The 22,377-nt window shown below is 34.8% G+C and overlaps 2 protein-coding genes across 3 annotated transcripts in view; one reads left to right on the top strand and one right to left on the bottom strand.

Annotated features, from left to right (window-relative positions):
- Positions 1-9,613, top strand: part of LOC110450236 — a 35,034-nt gene extending 25,421 nt beyond the window's left edge. For both annotated transcript variants that reach the window (XM_021497626.1, XM_021497627.1), the window contains 4 exons: positions 484-561; positions 6,089-6,282; positions 7,054-7,140; positions 7,592-9,613. In XM_021497626.1, the coding sequence (XP_021353301.1) occupies positions 484-561; positions 6,089-6,282; positions 7,054-7,140; positions 7,592-7,809 (577 nt within the window). In that variant the 3' untranslated portion in view covers positions 7,810-9,613. The remainder of the gene's footprint in view (positions 1-483; positions 562-6,088; positions 6,283-7,053; positions 7,141-7,591) is intronic.
- A 4,440-nt stretch (positions 9,614-14,053) lies between these two features.
- Positions 14,054-22,104, bottom strand: LOC110450237 (SAP30-binding protein-like). Its single transcript, XM_021497628.1, has 10 exons — positions 21,604-22,104; positions 20,307-20,404; positions 20,020-20,059; positions 18,986-19,074; positions 18,485-18,576; positions 18,155-18,215; positions 17,781-17,832; positions 16,887-16,945; positions 16,381-16,429; positions 14,054-15,713 (listed from the first exon to the last, which is right to left on the bottom strand). The coding sequence occupies exons 1-10, from the start codon at positions 21,860-21,862 to the stop codon at positions 15,559-15,561; spliced, it is 954 nt and encodes a 317-aa protein (XP_021353303.1). The 5' UTR covers positions 21,863-22,104; the 3' UTR covers positions 14,054-15,558.
- Between the last annotated feature and the right edge of the window lie 273 nt (positions 22,105-22,377).

Consider the following 22,377-nt stretch of genomic DNA (forward strand, 5'->3'; position numbering starts at 1 on the left):
AGTAATTATTAACGGATTAACTTCAAACTTCACAACAAGGTTAATTACCATGAAACCACGGACAGGTTTGATAACCGCCATTATCCGACCGTAATTACTGGAGTTATTACCCTTGGTTTCATTAATGCGATGCATGCGTTCCATGATGTTGTATTGCACTCATTGATCTACCAGTTATGTTGAATGATTTCTCTTTTAATATCAATTACTCACAAGTACTTCATATATTTCAATCATACAAACAACTGCTCATTCAATGTGTGACGGGCGTATTATATACCGCTCGCGGTAACCTTGTTCAATATATATTAAAGGTACAAGTTTCTATTCTGAAAAATGATTTTTAAATTTATAGCTGTCCTGATGGTAAGATCAGATCTTACCATCAGGACAGCCATTTTTACGGTACCGTAGCGCTAAAACGGCCCGGGGAGAACACTGACATCTTGTATGCATCTTCACTAGAAACTTTTGTCTCCACAGTAATGACAGAGAAGAAGCTGTAAGATTCCTGTTGGAAAATGGAGCAGACCCCAGTCCTCGTTATCCTGGGGGGAACACGTGAGTGTTTCTATATTGTCATATTTGGGATATCTTAATGGAAAAATATAAAAATAATAATCAATGCTCATAACCTTAAAAGGTTGTACAGGTGTGAGTGTCACTGACCCATTTCAATTGTAACTTCACAATTGTGGGAAGATATTGGTAGAGGTGGTCTCAAGTAACTAAAGGAATAGGCACATAAGGTAGTGACAGGGATGGACAGGGGGTCTCAAGTAACTAAAGGAATAGACACATAAGGTAGTGATAGGTATGGACAGGTGGTTTGTAGTAGCTAAAGGAATCGACACATAAGGTAGTGACAGGTATGGACAGGTGGGCTCAAGTAACTAAAGGAATAGGCACATAAGGTAGTGACAGGGATGGACAGGGGGTCTCAAGTAACTAAAGGAATAGACACATAAGGTAGTGGCAGGTGTGGACAGGTGGTCTCAAGTAACTAAAGGAATAGGCAAATAAGGTAGTGACAGGTTTGGACAGGTGGTCTCAAGTAACTAAAGGAGTCACATAAGGTAGTGACAGGTATGGCCAGGTGGTCTCAAGTAACTAAAGGAATAGGCACATAAGGTAGTGACAGGGATGGACAGGGGGTCTCAAGTAACTAAAGGAATAGACACATAAGGTAGTGACAGGTATGGACAGGTGGTCTCAAGTAACTAAAGGAGTCACATAAGGTAGTGACAGGTATGGACAGGTGGTCTCAAGTAACTAGAGGAATAGGCACATAAGGTAGTGACAGGGATGGACAGGGGGTCTGTAGTAACTAAAGGAATAGACATGGTCTGTAGTAACTAAAGGAATAGACACATAAGGTTGTGACAGGTATGGACAGGTGGTCTGTAGTAACTAAATGTATGGCCACATAAGGTAGTGACAGGTATGGACAGGCGGTCTCAAGTAACTAAAGGAATAGACACATAAGGTAGTGACAGGTATAGACAGGTGGTCTGTAGTAACTAAAAGAATAGACACATGAGGTAGTGACAGGTATGAACAGGTGGTCTCAAGTAACTAAAGGAGTCACATAAGGTAGTGACAGGTATGGACAGGTGGTCTCAAGTAACTAAATGGACAGGTGGTCTCAAGTAACTAAATGGACAGGTGGTCTCAAGTAACTAAAGGAAGAGACACATAAGGTAGTGACAGGTATGGACAGGTGGGCTGTAGTAACTAAAGGAATAGACACATAAGGTAGTGACAGGTTTGGACCGGTGGTTTGTAGTAACTAAAGGAATAGGCACATAAGGTAGTGACAGGTTTGGACAGGTGGTTTGTAGTAACTAAAGGAATAGGCACATAAGGTAGGGACAGGTTTGGACAGGTGGTCTGTAGTAACTAAAGGAATAGACACATAAGGTAGTGACAGGTATGGACAGGTGGTCTGTAGTAACTAAATGTATGGCCACATAAGGTAGTGACAGGTATGGACAGGTGGTCTCAAGTAACTAAAGGAATAGACACATAAGGTAGTGACAGGTATGGACAGGTGGTCTCAAGTAACTAAAGGAATAGACACATGAGGTAGTGACAGGTATGGACCGGTGGTCTGTAGTAACTAAAGGAATAAACACATAAGGTAGTGACAGGTGTGGACAGGTGGTCTGTAGTAACTAAAGGAATAGACACATAAGGTAGTGACAGGTGTGGACAGATGGTCTGTAGTAACTAAAGGAATATAGACACATAAGGTAGTGATAGGTATGGACAGGTGGTTTGTAGTAACTAAAGGAATAAACACATAAGGTAGTGCCAGTTGTGGACAGGTGGTCTGTAGTAACTAAAGAAATAGACACATAAGGTAGTGACAGGTATGGACAGGTGGTCTGTAGTAACTAAAAGAATAGACACATAAGGTAGTGACAGGTATGGACAGGTGGTCTGTAGTAACTAAAAGAATAGACACATAAGGTAGTGACAGGTTTGGTCAGGTGGGCTGTAGTAACTAAAGGAATAGACACATGAGGTAGTGACAGGTGTGGACAGGTGGTCTGTAGTAACTAAAGGAATATAGACACATAAGGTAGTGACAGGTTTGGACAGGTGGTCTGTATGAACTAAAGTAATAGACACATAAGGTAGTGACAGGTTTGGACAGGTTTTTGTCACTATAGGAGATTGACATTGATGGTAGTGAGAGGTTTGAGCAGGTTATTGTCACTATAGGAGATTGACAGTGATGGTAGTGACAGACGTGAACAGGTTTTTGTCACTATAGGAGATTGACATTGATGGCAGTGACAGGTTTGAACAGGGTTTTGTCACTATAGGAGATTGACAGTGATGGTAGGGACAGGTTTGAACAGGGTTTTCTCTCTATAGGAGATTGACAGTGATGGTAGTGACAGGTTTGAACAGGGTTTTTGTCACTATAGGAGATTGACATGGATGGTAGGGACAGGTTTGAAAAGGTTTTTGTCACTATAGGTGATTGACAGTGATGGTAGTGACAGGTTTAAACTGGGTTTTCTCTCTATAGGAGATTGACAGTGATGGTAGTGACAGGTTTGAACATTTTTTTGTCACTATAGGAGATTGACATTGATGGTAGGGACAGGTTTGAACAGGTTTTTGTCACTATAGGAGATTGACATTGATGATAGGGACAGGTTTGAACAGGTTTTTGTCACTATAGGTGATTGACAGTGATGGTAGTGACAGGTTTAAACAGGGTTTTCTCTCTATAGGAGATTGACACTGATGGTAGTGACAGGTTTGAACAGGGTTTTGTCACTATAGGAGATTGGCAGTGACAGGTTTGAACAGGTTTTTGTCACTATAGGAGATTGACATTGATGGTAGTGAGAGGGTTGAGCAGGTTATTGTCACTATAGGAGATTGACAGTGATGGTAGTGACAGGCTTGAACAGGTTTTTGTCACTATAGGAGATTGACAGTGATGGTAGTGAGAGGTTTGAGCAGGTTATTGTCACTATAGGAGATTGACATTGATGGTAGTGAGAGGTTTGAACAGGTTTTTGTCGCTATAGGAGATTGGCAGTGACAGGTTTGAACAGGGTTTTCTCTCTATAGGAGATTGACAGTGATGGCAGTGACAGGCTTGAACAGGCTTTTGTCACTATAGGAGATTGACATTGATGGTAGTGAAAGGTTTGAGCAGGTTATTGTCACTATAGGAGATTGACATCGATGGCAGTAACAGGCTTGAACAGGGTTTTGTAAATATAGGAGATTGACAGTGATGGGAGTGAAAGGGTTGAACAGGGTTTTGTCACTATAGGAGATTGACATTGATGGCAGTGACAGGCTTGAACAGGTTTTTGTAAATATAGGAGATTGACAGTGATGGTAGTGAAAGGTTTGAACAGGTTTTTGTCACTATAGGAGATTGACAGTGATGGTAGTGACAGGTGTGAACAGGTTTTTGTCACTATAGGAGATTGACAGTGATGGCAGTGACAGGCTTGAACAGGTTTTTGAAAATATAGGAGATTGACAGTGATGGTAGTGAAAGGTTTGAACAGGTTTTTGTCACTCTAGAAGATTGACAGTGATGGTAGTGACAGGTGTGAACAGGTTTTTGTCACTATAGGAGATTGACAGTGATGGTAGTGACAGGTTTGGACAGGTTTTTGTCACTATAGGAGATTGACAGTGATGGTAGTGACAGGTTTGAACAGGTTTTTGTCACTATAGGAGATTGACAGTGATGGCAGTGGCAGGCTTGAACAGGTTTTTGTCACTATAGGAGATTGACAGTGATGGTAGTGAAAGGTTTGAACAGTTTTTTGTCACTATAGAAGATTGACAGTGATGGTAGCGAGAGGTTTGAACAGTTTTTTGTCACTATAGGCGATTGACAGTGATGGTAGTGACTGGTATCCACAGGACTTATTAAAGTCTTATGGGATAACTGGCGAGCTATTGAATTGGATCAAAAACTATCTTTCTAATAGGCAACAACACGTTTTTATATCGAATTCTCTTTCTCGTGCTGGTTTCATAAAAGCAGGAGTTCCTCAAGGTTCTATTTTAGGCCCATTATTATTCTTAGTATATATTTATGACATATCTGATGTATTGCTTTCTGCCTCTAGACTTTTCGCAGATGATACTTCTCTCTTACACATATCTTCTTCCTGTCAAGAAATAGAGACTGTCCTTAACCTAGACATTGATTCTTTAAGTAAATGGGCCAAAAAGATGGTTAGTAGATTTCAATGCTAGCAAAACCAATGTTTTATTTATCTCTAATGCGATAGAACTAAATGGAGATTTAGAATTACGTTTTAACGACCAATTATTGAATTTTAGTGATCAACATAGGCATTTGGGTGTAGTCTTCAATTCTGCAGGTAATTGGGGGGATAATATTTTAGCTATTTATACCTCCGTTATGAAGAAAATAAATGTTCTTAGAAGTCAGAAACATATTCTTAAAAGAGAAACTTTGTTGAAAATATATAACACTTTTATTTTGCCAGTTTTTGATTACTGTTGTGAATTATGGGACGGATGTACAATTAATGGAGGTGAGAGGTTAGAAAAATGTCAACGTGAAGCCGCACGTATCATTACTGGTCTTCCTTCCTATGCTAATAATTATGCTCTCTATTTTGAATCGGGGTTAGAAAGACTCTCAGACAGGAGAAAGAGAAGGAAACTGCAGTTATTGTACAAAATGAAAAATGGTATCACCCCTGCATTCTTAAACAAAATTCTACCCAATACAGTAAACCAAAATGTCAGATATCCTTTAAGAAACAGTAATGACTTTGTAATACCAAATTTCAGACTTTCTAGTACAAATTCATCCTTCTTACCTTCTACGCTTCGCTCTTGGAACAATTTAGATACTGCTAAAAGATCATAGGTCACTTTAGGAAGATTCAAAAAAGCCATCTCTCGTGAATTGGACACCAAATCGCCCAGTTATTTTGGTTATGGTGAACGAAAACTAAATATCCTTCACACTCAATTAAGGTACAACTGCAGTTCCCTAAATTATGATTTATTTAGAGTCAACATCGTAGATAGTCCCGCCTGTGTCTGTGGATCTCCATGTGACAACGCCTATCATTTCTTTTTTGAATGTCCAGTTTATACACACCAGAGGTTTGAATTGTTTCAAAATCTAAATTTTGTTAATGAAATCTCCTTAGATATATTGTTATCTGGTATTCCGGATCTGTCTTCTCAACAAAATAATGATATTTTTCGTAACGTGCAAAAATTCATAAAGACCAGCGGTTGGTTTTAATTCGTAAGGCGTTTTATATTTCTATACTCAATTTGTGAGACTGTCCAATGTTGTTCTTTCTCTTTTTCTTTCTCATTTTGTTTCTGTTGTTGTAATGCTACTATTATACATATTATTTGATACCCAGTTGTGCCATGTTTGTAAATCTGATGTATATATTTGAGGAAAGGGCGTAAATAATGTTGTAATAACTTGTGCCCAATCCTGTTGTCACTATTTTGGCAATAAAATATGTTTAAACTAAAAATCCACAGGTAGTCTCTAGTCACTGTAGGTTACAGTGACATGTTTACCGTGTGTTGTCAGGTCTTTACACTATGCTGCGGGTCTGACAGGATCATCAGAGGTCCTGGAGCTGTTACTTGAAAATGGGGCGGAGGTGGACCCTGTTGATGATAATGGATGCACACCGCTGTTCTTTGCCACACAGGCTAATAACCAGTTTGCTGCCTGTGTTCTCATAGAGCAGAATGCCAATGTCAGACACAAAAACTCCCAGGGTAAGTTATTCAGTCGTAAGATACTCCAAAAGATTGTGAGATAACTGTTGGAAGATATTTCATTGCTGGTGAAACTGTTTTTAAAAATATTGTAGAGGCATTTTGTATGTACACTGTACTAAGTACTATCCGATACAAAACTGTAGGTAATTTGTATGTTAACATTTTATTAAAGACATGTTTTTTGCATGGAAAATATTCTTCAAAATCTACACATAAAAGACTATTATTATATAAGGTTCATGCTAAGAATTTGAAACACTTTTGTGAAAATTGATTTGTTATTTTTTTAAATTATTTTCTTCTGTATGATACAGCTTTTAAAACTATTCTTTTAAAAAGAATGTTGCAAACAACAAGCCTTTATTGAACTTAATTGAAAATTAAAAGTGATAAATTTTATTTGAAATAAAGACTTTTGAAATAGTGATTATGCATCGAAATTTGTAGCATTGCAAAGTGTTGATTGTTAGCTCACCTGGCCTTGAGGCCTTGAGGTATTTGACAAGTGACTTGTTGTGTAGAGTATTATAAAGTTGCCATCAGAATTGAGAATGAGCTATATCGAAGGTCATATACATCAAATCTGTTAACACTTAAACAACCACTGCTGAAGAACCGTACAGTTTAGGAGGCAATGATTTCAGATTAATGTTTGTAAGGAAAATATCACAAACAATCTATAAATTCTTCCCATAAAAAATATGTGCCAGGTGAAAATGTTGCATTTTACAATATACTACAGTATTGTTTGTGTTTTGGTTCCTATAGGTTTGACTGCATTTGATTACATCATTGACTTTGAGGAGTGGATAGACTGTGGGTATTTTACAGACGATATCAAAGCCAGACTCAAGGGTGAGTTAAGAAAATGGTTATTGCCTATTCTATTTAAGCCTAATTTTGAAATTGCTGGTAATTGTTTTATTCCAGAAATTTCATGTTTTTTTCTAATTGGCAGTCATTTAAAGTTCCACATCATGCATTTTTTTTAATTTTGAAATACATGTATATATTTCGAAAATTTTAAGAAAGGTGGAAGCTGATATATGTCATCAATAAAACGATATCTTAACTTAAAAAAAATAATTATGCAGTGCTTCATTGTTTTTTAGCACTTTACTTCAAAACACTGTTGACTTATGAATGTTAAACAGTAAACAGTTTCAGTGGTTATTGGAAAAAAAATCAGTTTTTTTGGCATCCGATAAATCATTTAGAATTTGCAAGTGAAATTTATAGAAAATGTGATGCTTAGTTCAAGGGTCCTGATGTAGCTTACAGTGTGAAGTGTGTGTTATCATTGTAGCCTTCAGCCTGAAGCATGCTCGCGACCTGGTCAGAGCTATATCAAAGAAGGTGAAACCAAACCAATTCCATAGCTTTCAGGACATAAGGATGAGATCAGGTCTGTCAACACGGTCATTCCAACCCACAACCAGCAACACCAACACCAACTCTCACTTCTCCAGCCAGCTTCCGTCCATCCATCGGGCATCCATATCTACCGGCTACATTCATAACTGACCACCGGTCCAAGATTTCAAAAAATTGACTTAGAAGTGTTGCATTTTTAGAAGTGTTGTAATTTTCAAAACTGACAATTTGTGATGTCACTTAAGCAAGGTTTTCAACAGTTTGTTAAATCCAACATTGACCTATAAATGTTATTGACATGTGATAATTTGATCAGTGATTGGTATTGTATGAAGTGACAGGGATGTAATGATATTGTTAATAGATGTCGACTGTTACAGAGGCCTGCTGACCTAGGATTATGTGTCCAGTGTATACAGTATAACATGAACTATTTGTGGTACTCTCTTGTGCATGTATTTATGTTTACAAACTGTTTTGTTGTTAATACAAATACCAAAACTCAAGACAGATGTTGTACATATATTCAATGTATGCATATTTAACCATTGAAAAAGATATCCATTGGAAGTAAACACAGTGAATGTGTCATGTTGTCCTGTATACTGTAGTGTGATCAAGTTGATACTCCATTTGTTCAACAAAACATGAATGGTCAATGTACTATACATAACTAGACTACAGCTGGTTTAAACTGCTGACACATATTTATAAGCTATATATTTATTTTTATTTTTAGAAGACTGTTGTTAAGGATGTGCCAATATTTTATAGAATTACTCTATTTTTGTTAATATTTTTGCTAGAGTTTCTATATTTTCATTCACAGTATTAAAAACCATGTAATTTGCATCACTTGTAAATAGTTCCATTGGAAACTTGAGAAGATATCTTTATATTATTTTTTTTCGTTTATTTTGTTGTCCATAGAATGTCTAGTTCTATTGAGAATTATTAGGACCAGTAATGGATATTAGTAATTTTTTATTGTTATATTACCGTTTATCAGTGTAGATTGTTAAATGACTTAACAAGTTAAAAGGGGGGTTATTTTTTATGCGTACATGTTTACTGGAACATGTATGGGGGTATTGTTTACTCCGGTACATCAGGAGATGTTTACCAGGACATGTAGAGAGGTGTGTTATTTCAATACAGTAGGTACATGTAGGTGTGAGTTACATGGTTAAGTCAAAACTTTTAACAGACTTAGCTGATTACTTTCGTGTATCACGGTTGAAACAGTTCGGGTGGCATAGAAATATTCCACAATAAACAAACATAGAACTGTACCCAAGCTTATATGCAGAGCTAAAAATGCAAGGTGTCAGAGTATTGTGACAAATAAATAACATCATATCAAGAATAATTTGTCCTTCTTTAACATGTCAACTATTTTATATCTATTACCATGCCCTAAAATATACATGTGAATCAACCTTGTTTTATGCAGAATATAATGTAAACTAGTGATACTCAGCATTTTAGTTTTGGTTAGGCACGTCTGGACCGATATACACGTGCCAAATTTTCCAGAGGTTAGACTCAATTTAAATCTTAGCCTGTTGTTTTCTTTTCAAATTCAGCTTGTTGAAACGGTTGAACCAGATATGCAAAAGGAGCCTTATATTTTTACATATCAGTAATAAATTTCTGATTCTATGTATTAAATTATTTGGTGCTCCTGCTATCTATTGTTTAACGTGTATGATATTGTTACTTTCAGTATAACAAGCAGAGATATTTTATGTAGTTTCATGACACAGCATGACAGAAGTGCTAGTTCCTAGTCTAATGGTCTTCAGGCAGAGAGTAACATAAGTCATACTTTTTTTAATTTCCTTACTTAAAGAAGCAGCCAGATGTGTATAGATATTTCTTGGGAATTTAGATTTTTTTCTTCAGAGCTTTATACTGTTTATTTTAGATTTTATAGGTCACCTGAGCTTTAGCTAAAGTGACCTATTGCTATCTGTCTTTGTCCGTCGTCGTGCGTTAACATTTTACATTTTCAACTCAAGCTAGGCCGATTGAACTGAAACTTTATAGGAATGATCGACTCATGGTCCTGACAAAGTGTTGTTATTTTTCGGGTCGATCAGAAATCCAATATGGCAAACACAGCCGCCATTTTGAAAAACTATTTAAAACTTAAAGTCAAGTTCTGCTGGGCCGATTGAACTGAAACTTTGTTTTTGGGTTGATCAGAAATCCAATATACTGTAGGACTCAGGTGACCGTTAAGGCCCATGTGCCTCTTGTTCATATATACACCAGAACTGCATACACTTAATGCAAACCCTAATCTTACAATAACCAATAGTACAAGATCATTAATACTTACATGAAATATATACATTGTGTACTATTAAATTTTCTTTTTCAAGACAATCATCTGTTATAATTTAAAGAGGGAAAGAATGTAGCCAACTTAAAATAGGAGAAAAAGAAAATCAAACATTACTATTCTAGGTTGTCCTCACAACAACTTGATAAAGATTTATTTTTTCATTTTACGAATAAAAACTCCATCCTTCCCATTCAGATATCATTCTTGACAATTTTGTGTTAATTTAATAGTTTTAATCAGTAATCCGTCCAATGTCATACCTGTTTTTAGGGAATTGATCATTTGTCCAATAGCAATTGTGTTTAATGTTGAAAAGAAATTTATGAAGAGATTTTTATATTGTATGCCATGAAAGCTGTTCAGTAGTTTTATCAGATATATTTATGTTACCATTTCTGTGATGAAGTTCTTGACTGAAGCTTTCAGAAAAATGGCATGAACATATCATTAGAATGTTTGTTTTAATAAGTTTTGTGGCATGTATCTTTTCATAAATATGTATTTTTATATGTTGTTTTCATTATCTTTGTTTCACTTGTTAAATCATCAACTGTTTACAATTTGTTATGGGTGTTTTTTCCTTGTTTATTGTCCTTTCAATACTGATGCCATTGTGATATAATTGTTCATTGTTGCAAATGATAGTTAAAATCAGTCAACTGTGACCATCTAATAATGTTAAATAGTAACCAAGACAACTTTCACTAGATAATGACAGTCATAATCAGTCAACTGTGTATATCTGGTTCAAGTTGGATATGTTAACAGTTAAAATCAGTCAACTATGACTATCTAATAATGTTAAACAGTAACCAAGACAACAATGTTAAAAAGTAACCAAGACAACTTTCACTAGATAATGACAGTCATAATCAGTCAACTGTGTCTATCTGGTTCAAGTTGGATATGTTAACAGTTAAAATCAATACACTGAAGATTTCAAAACTTTTTTCCCTCATTTGTATCGCATTTTAAATCTGTTTGATGTTTCTTGTCAAAACAACAAATCATGGATGTCTTTGGAATTGTCTTGTTATTCACATTTCCTGCCGTAGCAGTGGTTTACTTTGGATATACAATAATATACTTATCTTTACTGAATTTTATCAGTATGCTATTTTTAAGTAAAGAGTGACTTAAGTACATCATTTGTAGGTAGATTAGCGTAAAAATAGCCGAGTAATACAGTAGATATATATATAATAGCCGAGTAATACAGTAGATATATATATATAATAGCCGAGTAATACATTAGATAGATATATATAATAGCCGAGTAATACAGTAGATATATATATATATAGTAGCCAAGTAATACAGTAGATATAGATATATATAATAGCCGAGTAATACAGTAGATATATAAATATATAAGACAACACAAACTTTAATCATGATATGTGCAATTGTTTGCTTGTAGCTTTTGAGTCAGGGACCACATTTCTTTATGTCGTACATTGTAAAGCTTTAATTGAGCACTGATCTAGAATGGCAGAAAGAGCAGTGAACATTCAAGAAGCTGGGGTTCAAAAACATCCTTAGAAAATTGTTTCCAATATATTGTTCAGGATATATATATATACCAGGTAATTCTAATGTGGTTCAAATCTAGGATCTTTTATTTTGTTAGTCCAAGATTTTTACAAGAATTGTAATTTTAAATAAGCCCTTCTTATTTTTAAACATTTGAGTGTCTATGGCTGTCTAGGTGTGTATGTAAGAAATTGGTGTTATTCAGTGTATGTAAATATTGAAGAAATGTACTACATGTATCAACGTCTATATATAATTGTTACATTTGTTGCATTCAACAAGATAAAAGTATTCTCTTGTATAAGTTTCTATACTTTCTAAGTGCCACTGCACTAAATTGAGTATATATGTATGCTGTAAACATGGAAATGTAATGTTTTTCGCATTGAGTAAATAAGTGTAGAAATATGCACGTGTGAATATCTATTTATATGTTCAGTTTAAAGGGACACAACATGAACATTATTTCCACATGCTGTCCCTTTAACAGTATTTATTCACTGTTAACAGTAAATTTTCACCTCATTCTTCTTTTCGTTATTTTCCATGTTAACTAAGTAGCCAGATTTAACACAGGGTGAAAACTATTACATGTGTAATTATAGTTTTCTATATAGTTATTGATGTATTTAGGCAGTTTAATATAGTGGAAGGATAATTCCATCAAACATATGATTTAAATGATCAGTGGGTTAAAATTTGGCACTACAAAAGTATTGTGAAACAGAAAAGGGAGAAGAACCAACACCAGTACAATGTAGGTCGGGTCCTTAAGTAGTGTGCTGACAGGAATATGGATACTAATTAGTATGCAGGGTGTCCGCTCTAGGTAAAAGTAAAACAGGTTGAAAATGCTTTCGCGTACCTTGAACTAATATATATTTCAAAACTATTGTGACTTACAGAAGTTAACCTAACAACTGTCACTGTTGTAGGATCAAGACAGATTTTCTTGTAGAAGTTAACACATTTAACAGATATGATCGTATACTCATTAAGTTGGACTAAGTCCTACCTGTACCATCCTCAATACTCCAGGGGTTACGCTCACTTTCGATCTCTGCACCCCTGGAATATATCACAGCAAAATTGAAGGCACAAAGATAGCTGTTTGATTGGTCTCAGGTAAAAAAAAAACTGACCAATCGCTAGGCTGATCCTTGTCTTTTGAAAATTACAAAGGAGCGACACCTGACTTGAAAGCCTGTCATTTTTTTACCGTTACGTAACCGCATGATTCTTTTGATGTACATCAAATGATCGAACTAGTCTTCTTGTCTCATCAACAAGGTGGCGCGCACCAAGCTTTTGCTATGACACATTCCAGGGGTGCAGAGAGCGTAAGAGAGCATAACCCCTGAAGTGTCGAGGATGTACCTGTAAATGCCTTGACAATGTTGTTTTACTTAGAGAAGTGTTCCCCTCAGCTATATAGACTGGGAATTATTTGCTCACTTTGGTGGATTACATTACACACAGTATAGTTATACACACAGTATATTTATACATACAGTATATTTATTTATGCTTTTTTCACAGGAGCACGGCCATTAAAATTATAAAACTTGATGTTGTTTTATCTTCTTTATATTCAATTCTCAACGTTTACGTTTTGGTTGGGCTAGATCTGTCATGGTGTCTATGGCAATCGACAGGAACTTCAAAAGGTCTAGTGAAGAGTATACAGCATAGCTAGTTGTACAACTGTAATCTCCCAGGAAGTTTGAATGAACAATGAGGAATATACAACATTGCTAGCTATACTACAGTAAAATCCACAGGAACTTCAAAATGTCTAGTGAACAGTATATATGTACAGCATTGCTAGGTTTACAACTGTAAAATCTGACATTAGCGTATTGTTAGTTATCCAACTGTAAAATCTGACATTTACGTACTGCTAGTTGTACAACTGTAAAATCTGACATTAACGTACTGCTAGTTGTACAACTGTAAAATCTGACATTAACGTACTGCTAGTTGTACAACTGTAAAATCTGACATTAACATATTGATAGTTGTACAACTGTAAAATCTTACATTAACGTACAGCTAGTTGTACAACTGTAAAATCTGACATTAACGTACTGCTAGTTGTACAACTGTAAAATCTGACATTAACGTACTGCTAGTCGTATGACAGTTTAAACAGGAACTGTGTATAATGAGGAGTAAACACACATAATTACTGCATGGTCATTTGGAGTCCTTCAATTGTATCACATGTACACTGGACTTCCAGTCCACTTCCAATCAGTTTTATTAAGGTTCCAAAGTTGCTGTCTGGTCAAGCCTTAGAATCACAGACATTGTAACATAAAAATAAGTCAAGAAACACATTTTGTTTTACAAAATTTAGATTTGTATTTTACAACTTTTTGAGCTAAACTGCTGTTGACATTAAGAACGGTATAGTAAAATGTATTAATATTCACAATTAGACACAGGCACTCCTTCATGTTTTTCTTACCAATCGGTACTAAATTATCGGGACGATAAAGTTCAAATATGCACGATAGTGAAAATATTTAATTGCAAATATCCACATTGTAAGTAATGACGTTCTGATCATAGTGGAAGTTAAGCACTAGTTATGGTGTGCTTACCATGTGAAGCTACAAACTAATGTCTCTCCAATATATAAGATACCACAGTAAGGAACATAAGTTACCAATAATGTGTACCAAGTTTCAAAAAATGTCATTCACAAAGGAAACTGGTAATATTTTGGACAAAATATTAAATGGAAATAAAAAAATGGTATTCACTTCCATAATACGCAGATCAAGAAGCAAAAGTTCGCAACTTTCAAGTGTGATGACAAAATTGGTGGAGTTTATTTAATTCAGATGAAAACCATAGGAGCTGTTAGAACAAGAATCTATCTCATTCCTAACTTTGTTGCAAGGAGGTATACCAAGTTTCTGAGTGAAGTTATATGTCACCTACAATGATATACTGAGACTATAACACATGGCAACAGATTGGGGAAGATCATTATCTAAATGATAAATGTCAAGGTTTCACTTCTTCAGGATATTTTTGAAAACAATGGAAGTTAACAGATGAAGAAGTATCTGTCAGCATAACGAGTATCAGTGGAATAAAATGTTATTTAAATGTACATGTATGAACAAGCTATGATGACACAGTGAAACTAAATACATAATTCTATATGTAGGTGTATGTTTTAGTCAACAGTATAATTTTATATTTATAGTGTAGTTCTGCCCAAAAGTTAATATCATGGTGTTAACCTTACTCACTAAACATCACATGACTGGCAGTTAAAAGTGCACTGTATTATAGTTCTTGTAAGAAAGTGAAATGTGTATATGGCTAAAAAATACAAAAATACCATTTTTGTTTTGAGATTGTAATACTTGTGTATATTACTGGCCACACATTTGACTTGACATGGTATAAACCTACTAAAGACTGGCTGCAGGACTTATAAATAGGCAATGTTATGATGACCATCAGCTTCCACAGTAACAGTTGTGGATTCTTCAGCTTCCAAACTGATGATTACAATTCCTCAAGTATGTGACTATATCCTGACCTGTGCATTTTCAATTATCCCAAAAATGGCATCATTATCTATACAATCATATATGTATGTACACAATGTTCTAGATTGTAAGGCATTCCAATGAAGAGGGATCTACACAACACAGCAGACCTGGTGTCACTCACTCAGCCATGCTTCATGAGACTACAGCAGTGTCAGTAAGTTTTGTGATCAACAGTCTGTAGGCAGTATTGCTTGGTTCTTAATTAACTTGACCTGTTAACTCAATAATAGCTGGCAAAAAAAATCACCAAACCAGCATTTTCCCTTCTAGTTATGTCTTTCATCAGACAGCTCTAATCAGCTGTGACTGACCAGCGTCACTAAAAACTTTCACATTAATAGGTCTTGCTGACCACTAACTTTTTTTTCAAGAAGGGGTCAGTTTGAAGTCTCACATAAACATCGTTTATACTGCTGACCATTGACATTCTTAAAGAGGTGGTCACTTTGACGATTTCTTTGTTATACTGCCATGGGCAGGGATGACCGTTGATTTTGTCCCTGTGGCAGTCAGATTTATCACGGCAGGATTGATCATCCCAGGGATGTTGATGACACTGGGCTGGGCATCCCATTTACTCTTTCTCCTCTTCTCATCTGAATGACACAAACAATATCAGACTTATTGTAATATCTGTATTTACTGACAAATGGCCAAAATATATACACAATGGAGTAGTGATAGCTTCCTCATCTTTGAAAAACACTCCTAAGTGATCCATTAAGTAAGAGAACTTTCAGCAGGTCAAGAAGAAGACACATCAAGAGAATTAGATTTAAGTAAATAACTCTATGATCTGTCAAGATCATGATACACTTTAAATGTCTTTGATACCAGTGTTTTTATACACAACAGAGCCCATACCTGTCAAGCTTACAAATCACCTTCATGTAAGAGCAGACTTCCCTTAAATTGTTTCTTTAAATATTTTTTGCTCTTTTGAGATTTTTGATTTGAACATCACAAAAGCTTTTGTATAAATGAATCTGATAAGCCCTTCAAACATTCTATGAAACACAAAGAATGATATTGGGGTTTATGATCATGATCCCTTCAGTTATTCCTGAGTTAAAAAAAAAATACAAACTTTGCATCAGGGGATCTTGTATACTAAGTTTGATGATGGTGGGCTAATAGACATCAGAATCAAAGAATACCACCTTTGAATAACAGCCCGACAGACTTTTACTCAAAGAGTATGTGAGACTGAATTTAAACAACCTCTGAACTGTGATCATTCGATTATTTAAAACACAACATTACCTGATGGTCCTTCTGATGATATCTTTTTTGTACCAACCACAAACTCAATCTGCAATTAAAATTAAAACAAAACTATCCATGGACCTTACCCTTAATTCTATAAGATGCAACGTATATCCCTCACAAATTGAAGTGATCAGAAATGCTAAATGTATAAAGCCACACCGGGTCAGTGATGGCAAATATTCTATCTGTACAGATAGAGCCCTATATACACCAGACGACATCATTCAACTCTGGCTTGTATCAAATAATTAAATTATATCAATATTTATATATGATTAGGAATTATTTGTACACAAGGATAAGCCGATGTGACTTAAACTTTCTTTCCAATTTATCCACCACATATCTACCTTAGCAGTACATATATCCCGGTACATGGTTGTATAGTTTGGTCAATTGCTTTTCAAAGGCATGAAAACTAGCTGACACAACAATAAATATAACTGATATCTTTCCATTAGTAACTATATTTGGATCGTTTTAGAAAGCCTTGTCAATACCTTTGTCTTGTCCTTCTTCTCTTTCTCTCTCTTATTTACTTCAATTGTCTGAGCTTTATCTGAAAATTCATCAAATATAATATTTCTCTACAGAATTTACTGTCAGCATGTTACATTATATAATAATATCTAACTCTGTCTGTCATTTCTTTCTTTTTCTGTTTTATCAATTTCTACTCTCTGGGTTTCTATCAAGTGAAGATTTCAAATAATTAAGATGATACCTGTGCAGTCTAGCACTGATATTGTTAGTGAACAGATTTAAATCATCATCATGATGATACGTACATCCTCACACAGGTGTTACTGAGGGAAGATTTTAAATGATTAAGATGATACCTGTACAGTCTAGCACTGATATTGTTAGTGAACAGATTTAAATCATCATCATGATGATATGTACATCCTCACACAGGTGTTACTGGGGGAAGATTTTAAATGATTAAGATGATACCTGTACAGTCTAGCACTGATATTGTTAGTGAACAGATTTAAATCATCATCATGATGATACGTACATCCTCACACAGGTGTTACTGAGGGAAGATTTTAAATTATTAAGACTCTACAATCTCCATAAGGGAACATGACAAAGCTGACTATACTTGGCAAAGGAAGTTTGACTGTTGGTTCAGATCATATATCAATAGCTTAGTCATGTGTTGACAGCTAAGGTCATATCTAACTGAGGTAAGTATATGCCTTTTGCTAAGATTAGTACCAGGTATCAATTTCACCAGTACACTTTTAACAGAATTTTATTTTTGATTCAGTGAAATAACTTAAGTGTTTTTAAATAGTAGTATGTATACATGTGCATATTCCATTCTGATAATACTACAATGGAAATGTCATTTTGAATCTTCTAAAATCATGAAAATACATGCATCTTACCTAAGGCATCATAGAATGATTCTTTACCCCATCTGTGTGGATCAAAAATTTCCTGTCAAAAAACAAAACATAAAGTAGTCTGGTTAAACAGATTGTGTTCTTCTACCGACATCAAATTACATAGAGACTCGGCCATAACTAACATTTGAAAGTAGCATAAATAATTAAAAAGTAACATTATGTTTTTAATCAAACATGCAATAATGAATACACCCAATTAAGTAAAACCATAAATTATCCTTATACATAATTCATTTCTGTATTATCTGAAAAACATTTTTTTTAATTAAATGCAAGCATTATCACACCAATCAAACCAAGGTGTTTTACATTAAATTCTATAAAAGCTTTACATAGCTAACTGTTAAACGTACCGGAGGATAGTTGGTGCCCTTCTCATCTATGCCACAATATTCTATAAGTTTCTCACATATACTGAAAAGACATACAGTTATACTATTTTAAAAATTTGCAATACATGTATGATAATGAAATGCTTTATATAACATATCAAACCGTTCCTGTTTTACCAGTATGTCTCTTACTATTTCACCAGTATGTAGCTCCTGTTTTGCCAATATCTATATTTTCCTTTTACCAGTATCTAACTTTAAGTGAAATTCAGTTAAAAGTTTGATACCATAATATTGTAAGATAACAAAGATTTCTATCTAATACCAATACTGAACTCATTTCTATAATACCTGGGATTTCGGAAGTCTTTTCTTCTTTCTATGGATGCCACCATATTGAGTCCATCCCTTCGCATCTTCTCATACAATTTAGCAATCTTTTCCTGAGACAAATATATCACACTCATCATACAGACACAGGTATAGGACTGGTATTTATATAATATGGATTTTTACAGTACACATTTGTTTAACATATCATAGGATTATTTGAAAGTTTCTTTTATAAAGAACTTATATTGCTCCGGAGAACCTTCAGACACATTTACAATTCAATGATCCCTTTCACATCACTATAGCTAATAACTAAGATTTTCAAAATGCTCAACCAATGTCCCTTTCTAAAACTAGAGCTCTACAAAATGTCCAGAAGAATAAAACACAGAGTTCTAATTCTGTATAAACCAAGTAACACCCTAATTATATTGTATTGCATCGATTATGACCGTAATCACATTTTCATACAAGTTAATTCACACTCTCAGCTAAACTTTCTTAAAAGATGTACGATACCTGTAAGTGACGGGAACATTTTCCTGTAGGTTCTGGCGGTATTTCTATTTCATCTGCTGCTTTGTTCAACACACTTCTTGATAACAGAGCTACAAATTCAGGATGACAATAATCATGAGAAAGAAACTCTTAACACATTCAAACCTACAAACATAACAAGCAATTGTGATGAATTTATAAAAAATGCAGCTTGTATGACTGTGAATTACTGTACAGAAGATGAAAACTTTAAGAGACAGACATATTACAGATATTCATTGTTCACAATAACTTTCAATTTAATAATAAAACAAGAGACTCGATGACCTAATGGTCATCTAAATGAAAAGGATGTTACACAAGGGAGATAACTCAGTGAAATGGTCTTGTCCATTACAGCAGGTAAAGTATTGTAATCTAAATTAAGGTGTTTGATGGTGAAACCTTTAAGAGGCTTCCTTATGTCTAAATTGGTTACAAATATAAGAAGAGATTTTACAGCATAGACTGAATTTTAACCAGGCTAATAAGTCTGCCAGCCCATATTGAAAAACAAACTTTAAGCTCAATGGGCCAATTTTGTTCAAAATTGGTACAGATGACAACCTGATGGTCCATTCTATGTATTTTTCCCATGGTCTAATTATCATTTCCCTAGGGCCATAAATAGTGATTACAAAGAATTTGGATTTAAGATCAGAACAAGTTTTCGAATGGAATCTCAAATTGGTTGTCTGATTGTCATGGCAGATTTCTAATTACCCTGAAAGGTTACAGCGTATTTTCCGGACCATCCCTCAATCATCCTAACCAAGTTTCAGTTAAATTGGCCTATCAGAGCTTGAGTTCAAATCTGAAATAGTTTTTCAAAACGGTGGCCATGGCAAACTTATTGGATTTCTAATTGACCCAAAAAACAACAACACTTAGTCAGGACCATGTACCAAACATTCTAATCATGAATGAATTTTCATTGAATCCATTTAGCAGAGGAGGAGTTTAAATTTGAAATAGATATTTATATTCCACCAATAGTGGGGAAAATTTTAACTTACATGCTTGTTCTGGGTTTAAAGATGAATTCAGAACATGTTCCTAAAATGCAAAAACATTAGTGTTCTAATTTATGAAATTATCACTTTAAATAGCACATTAAATTTTATAAGTAAAAACACTATTATTAAATGATTCTAAAATTGTCTGTTTGATTGTCATGTAAAAATTGTACTGAAAACTAATAAATAGTCACTATCTGTCATCTTGCTTCTTCAAATTTTCAAAATGGTTAAACTATTTCTTGATTGATTCAAGCTACAGAATTGATAAATGTACTGGTACTTACATTTGACATGAGGTCATCTTGTTCCCCTTCCTCTTCGTCAGATTTTTCTTCCTCATCAGATTCAAGATCATCCTTACCATAGGAAACTAATCTTGTAGCTGTGAAGAATAAAAGAAGCCATTTTTAACAATGTGATAATTAACAAAACCCAGTCAAAATATGGTAAAAAAAAAATCTTTTGGAAAAAAACTTTCCCATCTTGCAACCCTGTATTCAAACTAATAGTAGAATAGCCATAGGCCATAACAAACATGGATGTCTACCATGTGCACAGTTCCTTATCTTGCAGACCGAATTGTTTATGAAATTGCAAACTTGGTAACTTAAATCCATGTGTGATTCATCACCTACATACTTTATAAACAGTTCTCATCTACTAAACCTAGTAATTCAGCTATATTGTTATTTATCGTACAAATCAGTTGGAGCATGTCCATGAAAATTTCTGTCTGTCTCTAACAATTCCAATTTTCAAATCCCCTTTTCCATTGGCTATGATGTTTTAATTATAAAATTTGCTCATGGGTGGTTTATAATGGTCCTGTACCTTGGAGGAGGGCACAGTAAAGCTAAGCCCTTCAACATAATAAGATTACGAAGTATGGGCCTGAACTTCCACTATAGGGCACAGTGAAACTGTGTTCCTTCTAGGGGTCCCTTATGCTTAAGGGGTGACCCGACCTTGTCCAACTCCACCAGAGAACAATCATCTCCAGTATCATAAATAACACCAGATCCAGATCTGATGCTCAAGATTGACCATCTCATCCATGATTCCTGATGAGCTCCAACCTCAAGAGGGGCCTTCATAAAACAGGGAAGAGTGTGGTGAGTTTTGGTGGACATCTCGGCGCAGTCTCTTTACATCCTGATATCAACCTGAACACATGTGAGTGATTTTTCTCAGTATATTCTAATAGATTTTGGGACCTGAGAGCAGTTCCCAACTACATGTTGTGACAACACATACCAAAATCACAACAATTACCATGAAATTTGCTTATCGGGGGTAGTGCAATTCTTGTTGAGTAAAGGCGTTTGAAATTCTGACAGTAAATTGAGATGTATATCATATAAAAAAATAGGTTATCAATATAATAAAAGAGTAATGCATTTATTTTTTATTTGATATATATATCTCAATTTGAATAATGCCCTTATTTTTTTTATATGATACCTATATCTCAATTTACATTCAGAATTTAAAACGCCTTTGGTAATTTAAGTGTAGGTCGTGTAAGTCTCTTCGATTGTAAAACGCCTAAATATTTCGAAATTGAGTATTAGGTATAATTACGCTTTCTTTTAAGGGGCTTCTTCGTCAGTTCTTTATCTGGTAACGTTGCACTGGATCCAGAGTTGTAGTCCTCATCTAAAACGGTCCTGGAAGATGGTCGTGAACTTGGTAACTCAGTCTCTTCATCCGAAATATTATCAATCGCAGATATGGATGGAGAATTCAGCTTGTCTTGGTCGTCATCAGAATTTTCTTCGTCAGCCCTTCCATACATAGCCAACGAAGACATCGCAGCTGAGCTATCGTTCCTTTCCATCATTACTGGTTCGTGCACCAAATCGATATCGTCAACAACACGTCTCGATTGAACGGGAATATTGACTCAAAGTGAAACAATCATTTCAGACAAAATTAATTCGTATTCTTTCTTTCACATATTGATGTATGTATCAGTTCGATCCTTATTTCGATTAATAAAAAGTTCTAAATACAGCCAACATACGTTCAAAATGTGTTGTCTCGATTAAGAGCTCGTTTGACTTTTTTATCTTCACCACTGAAGAGTTCTTGTTCCCAAGTTAAAATTTTCAAATTATTTCTTTTATACACGAATTTCATTTTGTGTGTTTTAACAAAACATTTTAGAAATCAGAATGGTTCGATGGAAATGTATTACAGAACCACAAAAACACACAGAAATCAATAGTTGGTTTTAAACATTTATTTACGGATCCTAAATATGACAAAATATGATCCGCATCATATTTTTTAATTTCCGGCGAATATAACTGACCAATCAAATGAGAGGTTTTATTTAAACCTTAATCCAATCAA

Source organism: Mizuhopecten yessoensis, unplaced genomic scaffold, assembly GCF_002113885.1.
Source record: "Mizuhopecten yessoensis strain PY_sf001 unplaced genomic scaffold, ASM211388v2 scaffold5141, whole genome shotgun sequence".
In the NCBI taxonomy this organism is placed as follows: Eukaryota; Metazoa; Mollusca; class Bivalvia; order Pectinida; family Pectinidae; genus Mizuhopecten; species Mizuhopecten yessoensis.

Coding starts and splice junctions, on each gene's coding strand:
- LOC110450237 (XM_021497628.1), bottom strand. CDS start 21,862: ATGATGGAAAGGAACGATAGCTCAGCTGCGATGTCTTCGTTGGCTATG. Junction 19,075..20,019: donor TTTAAACCCAGAACAAGCAT/GTAAGTTAAAAT, acceptor CTGAATTTGTAG/CTCTGTTATCAAGAAGTGTG. Junction 15,714..16,380: donor ATCATCAGAAGGACCATCAG/GTAATGTTGTGT, acceptor TGTGTCATTCAG/ATGAGAAGAGGAGAAAGAGT.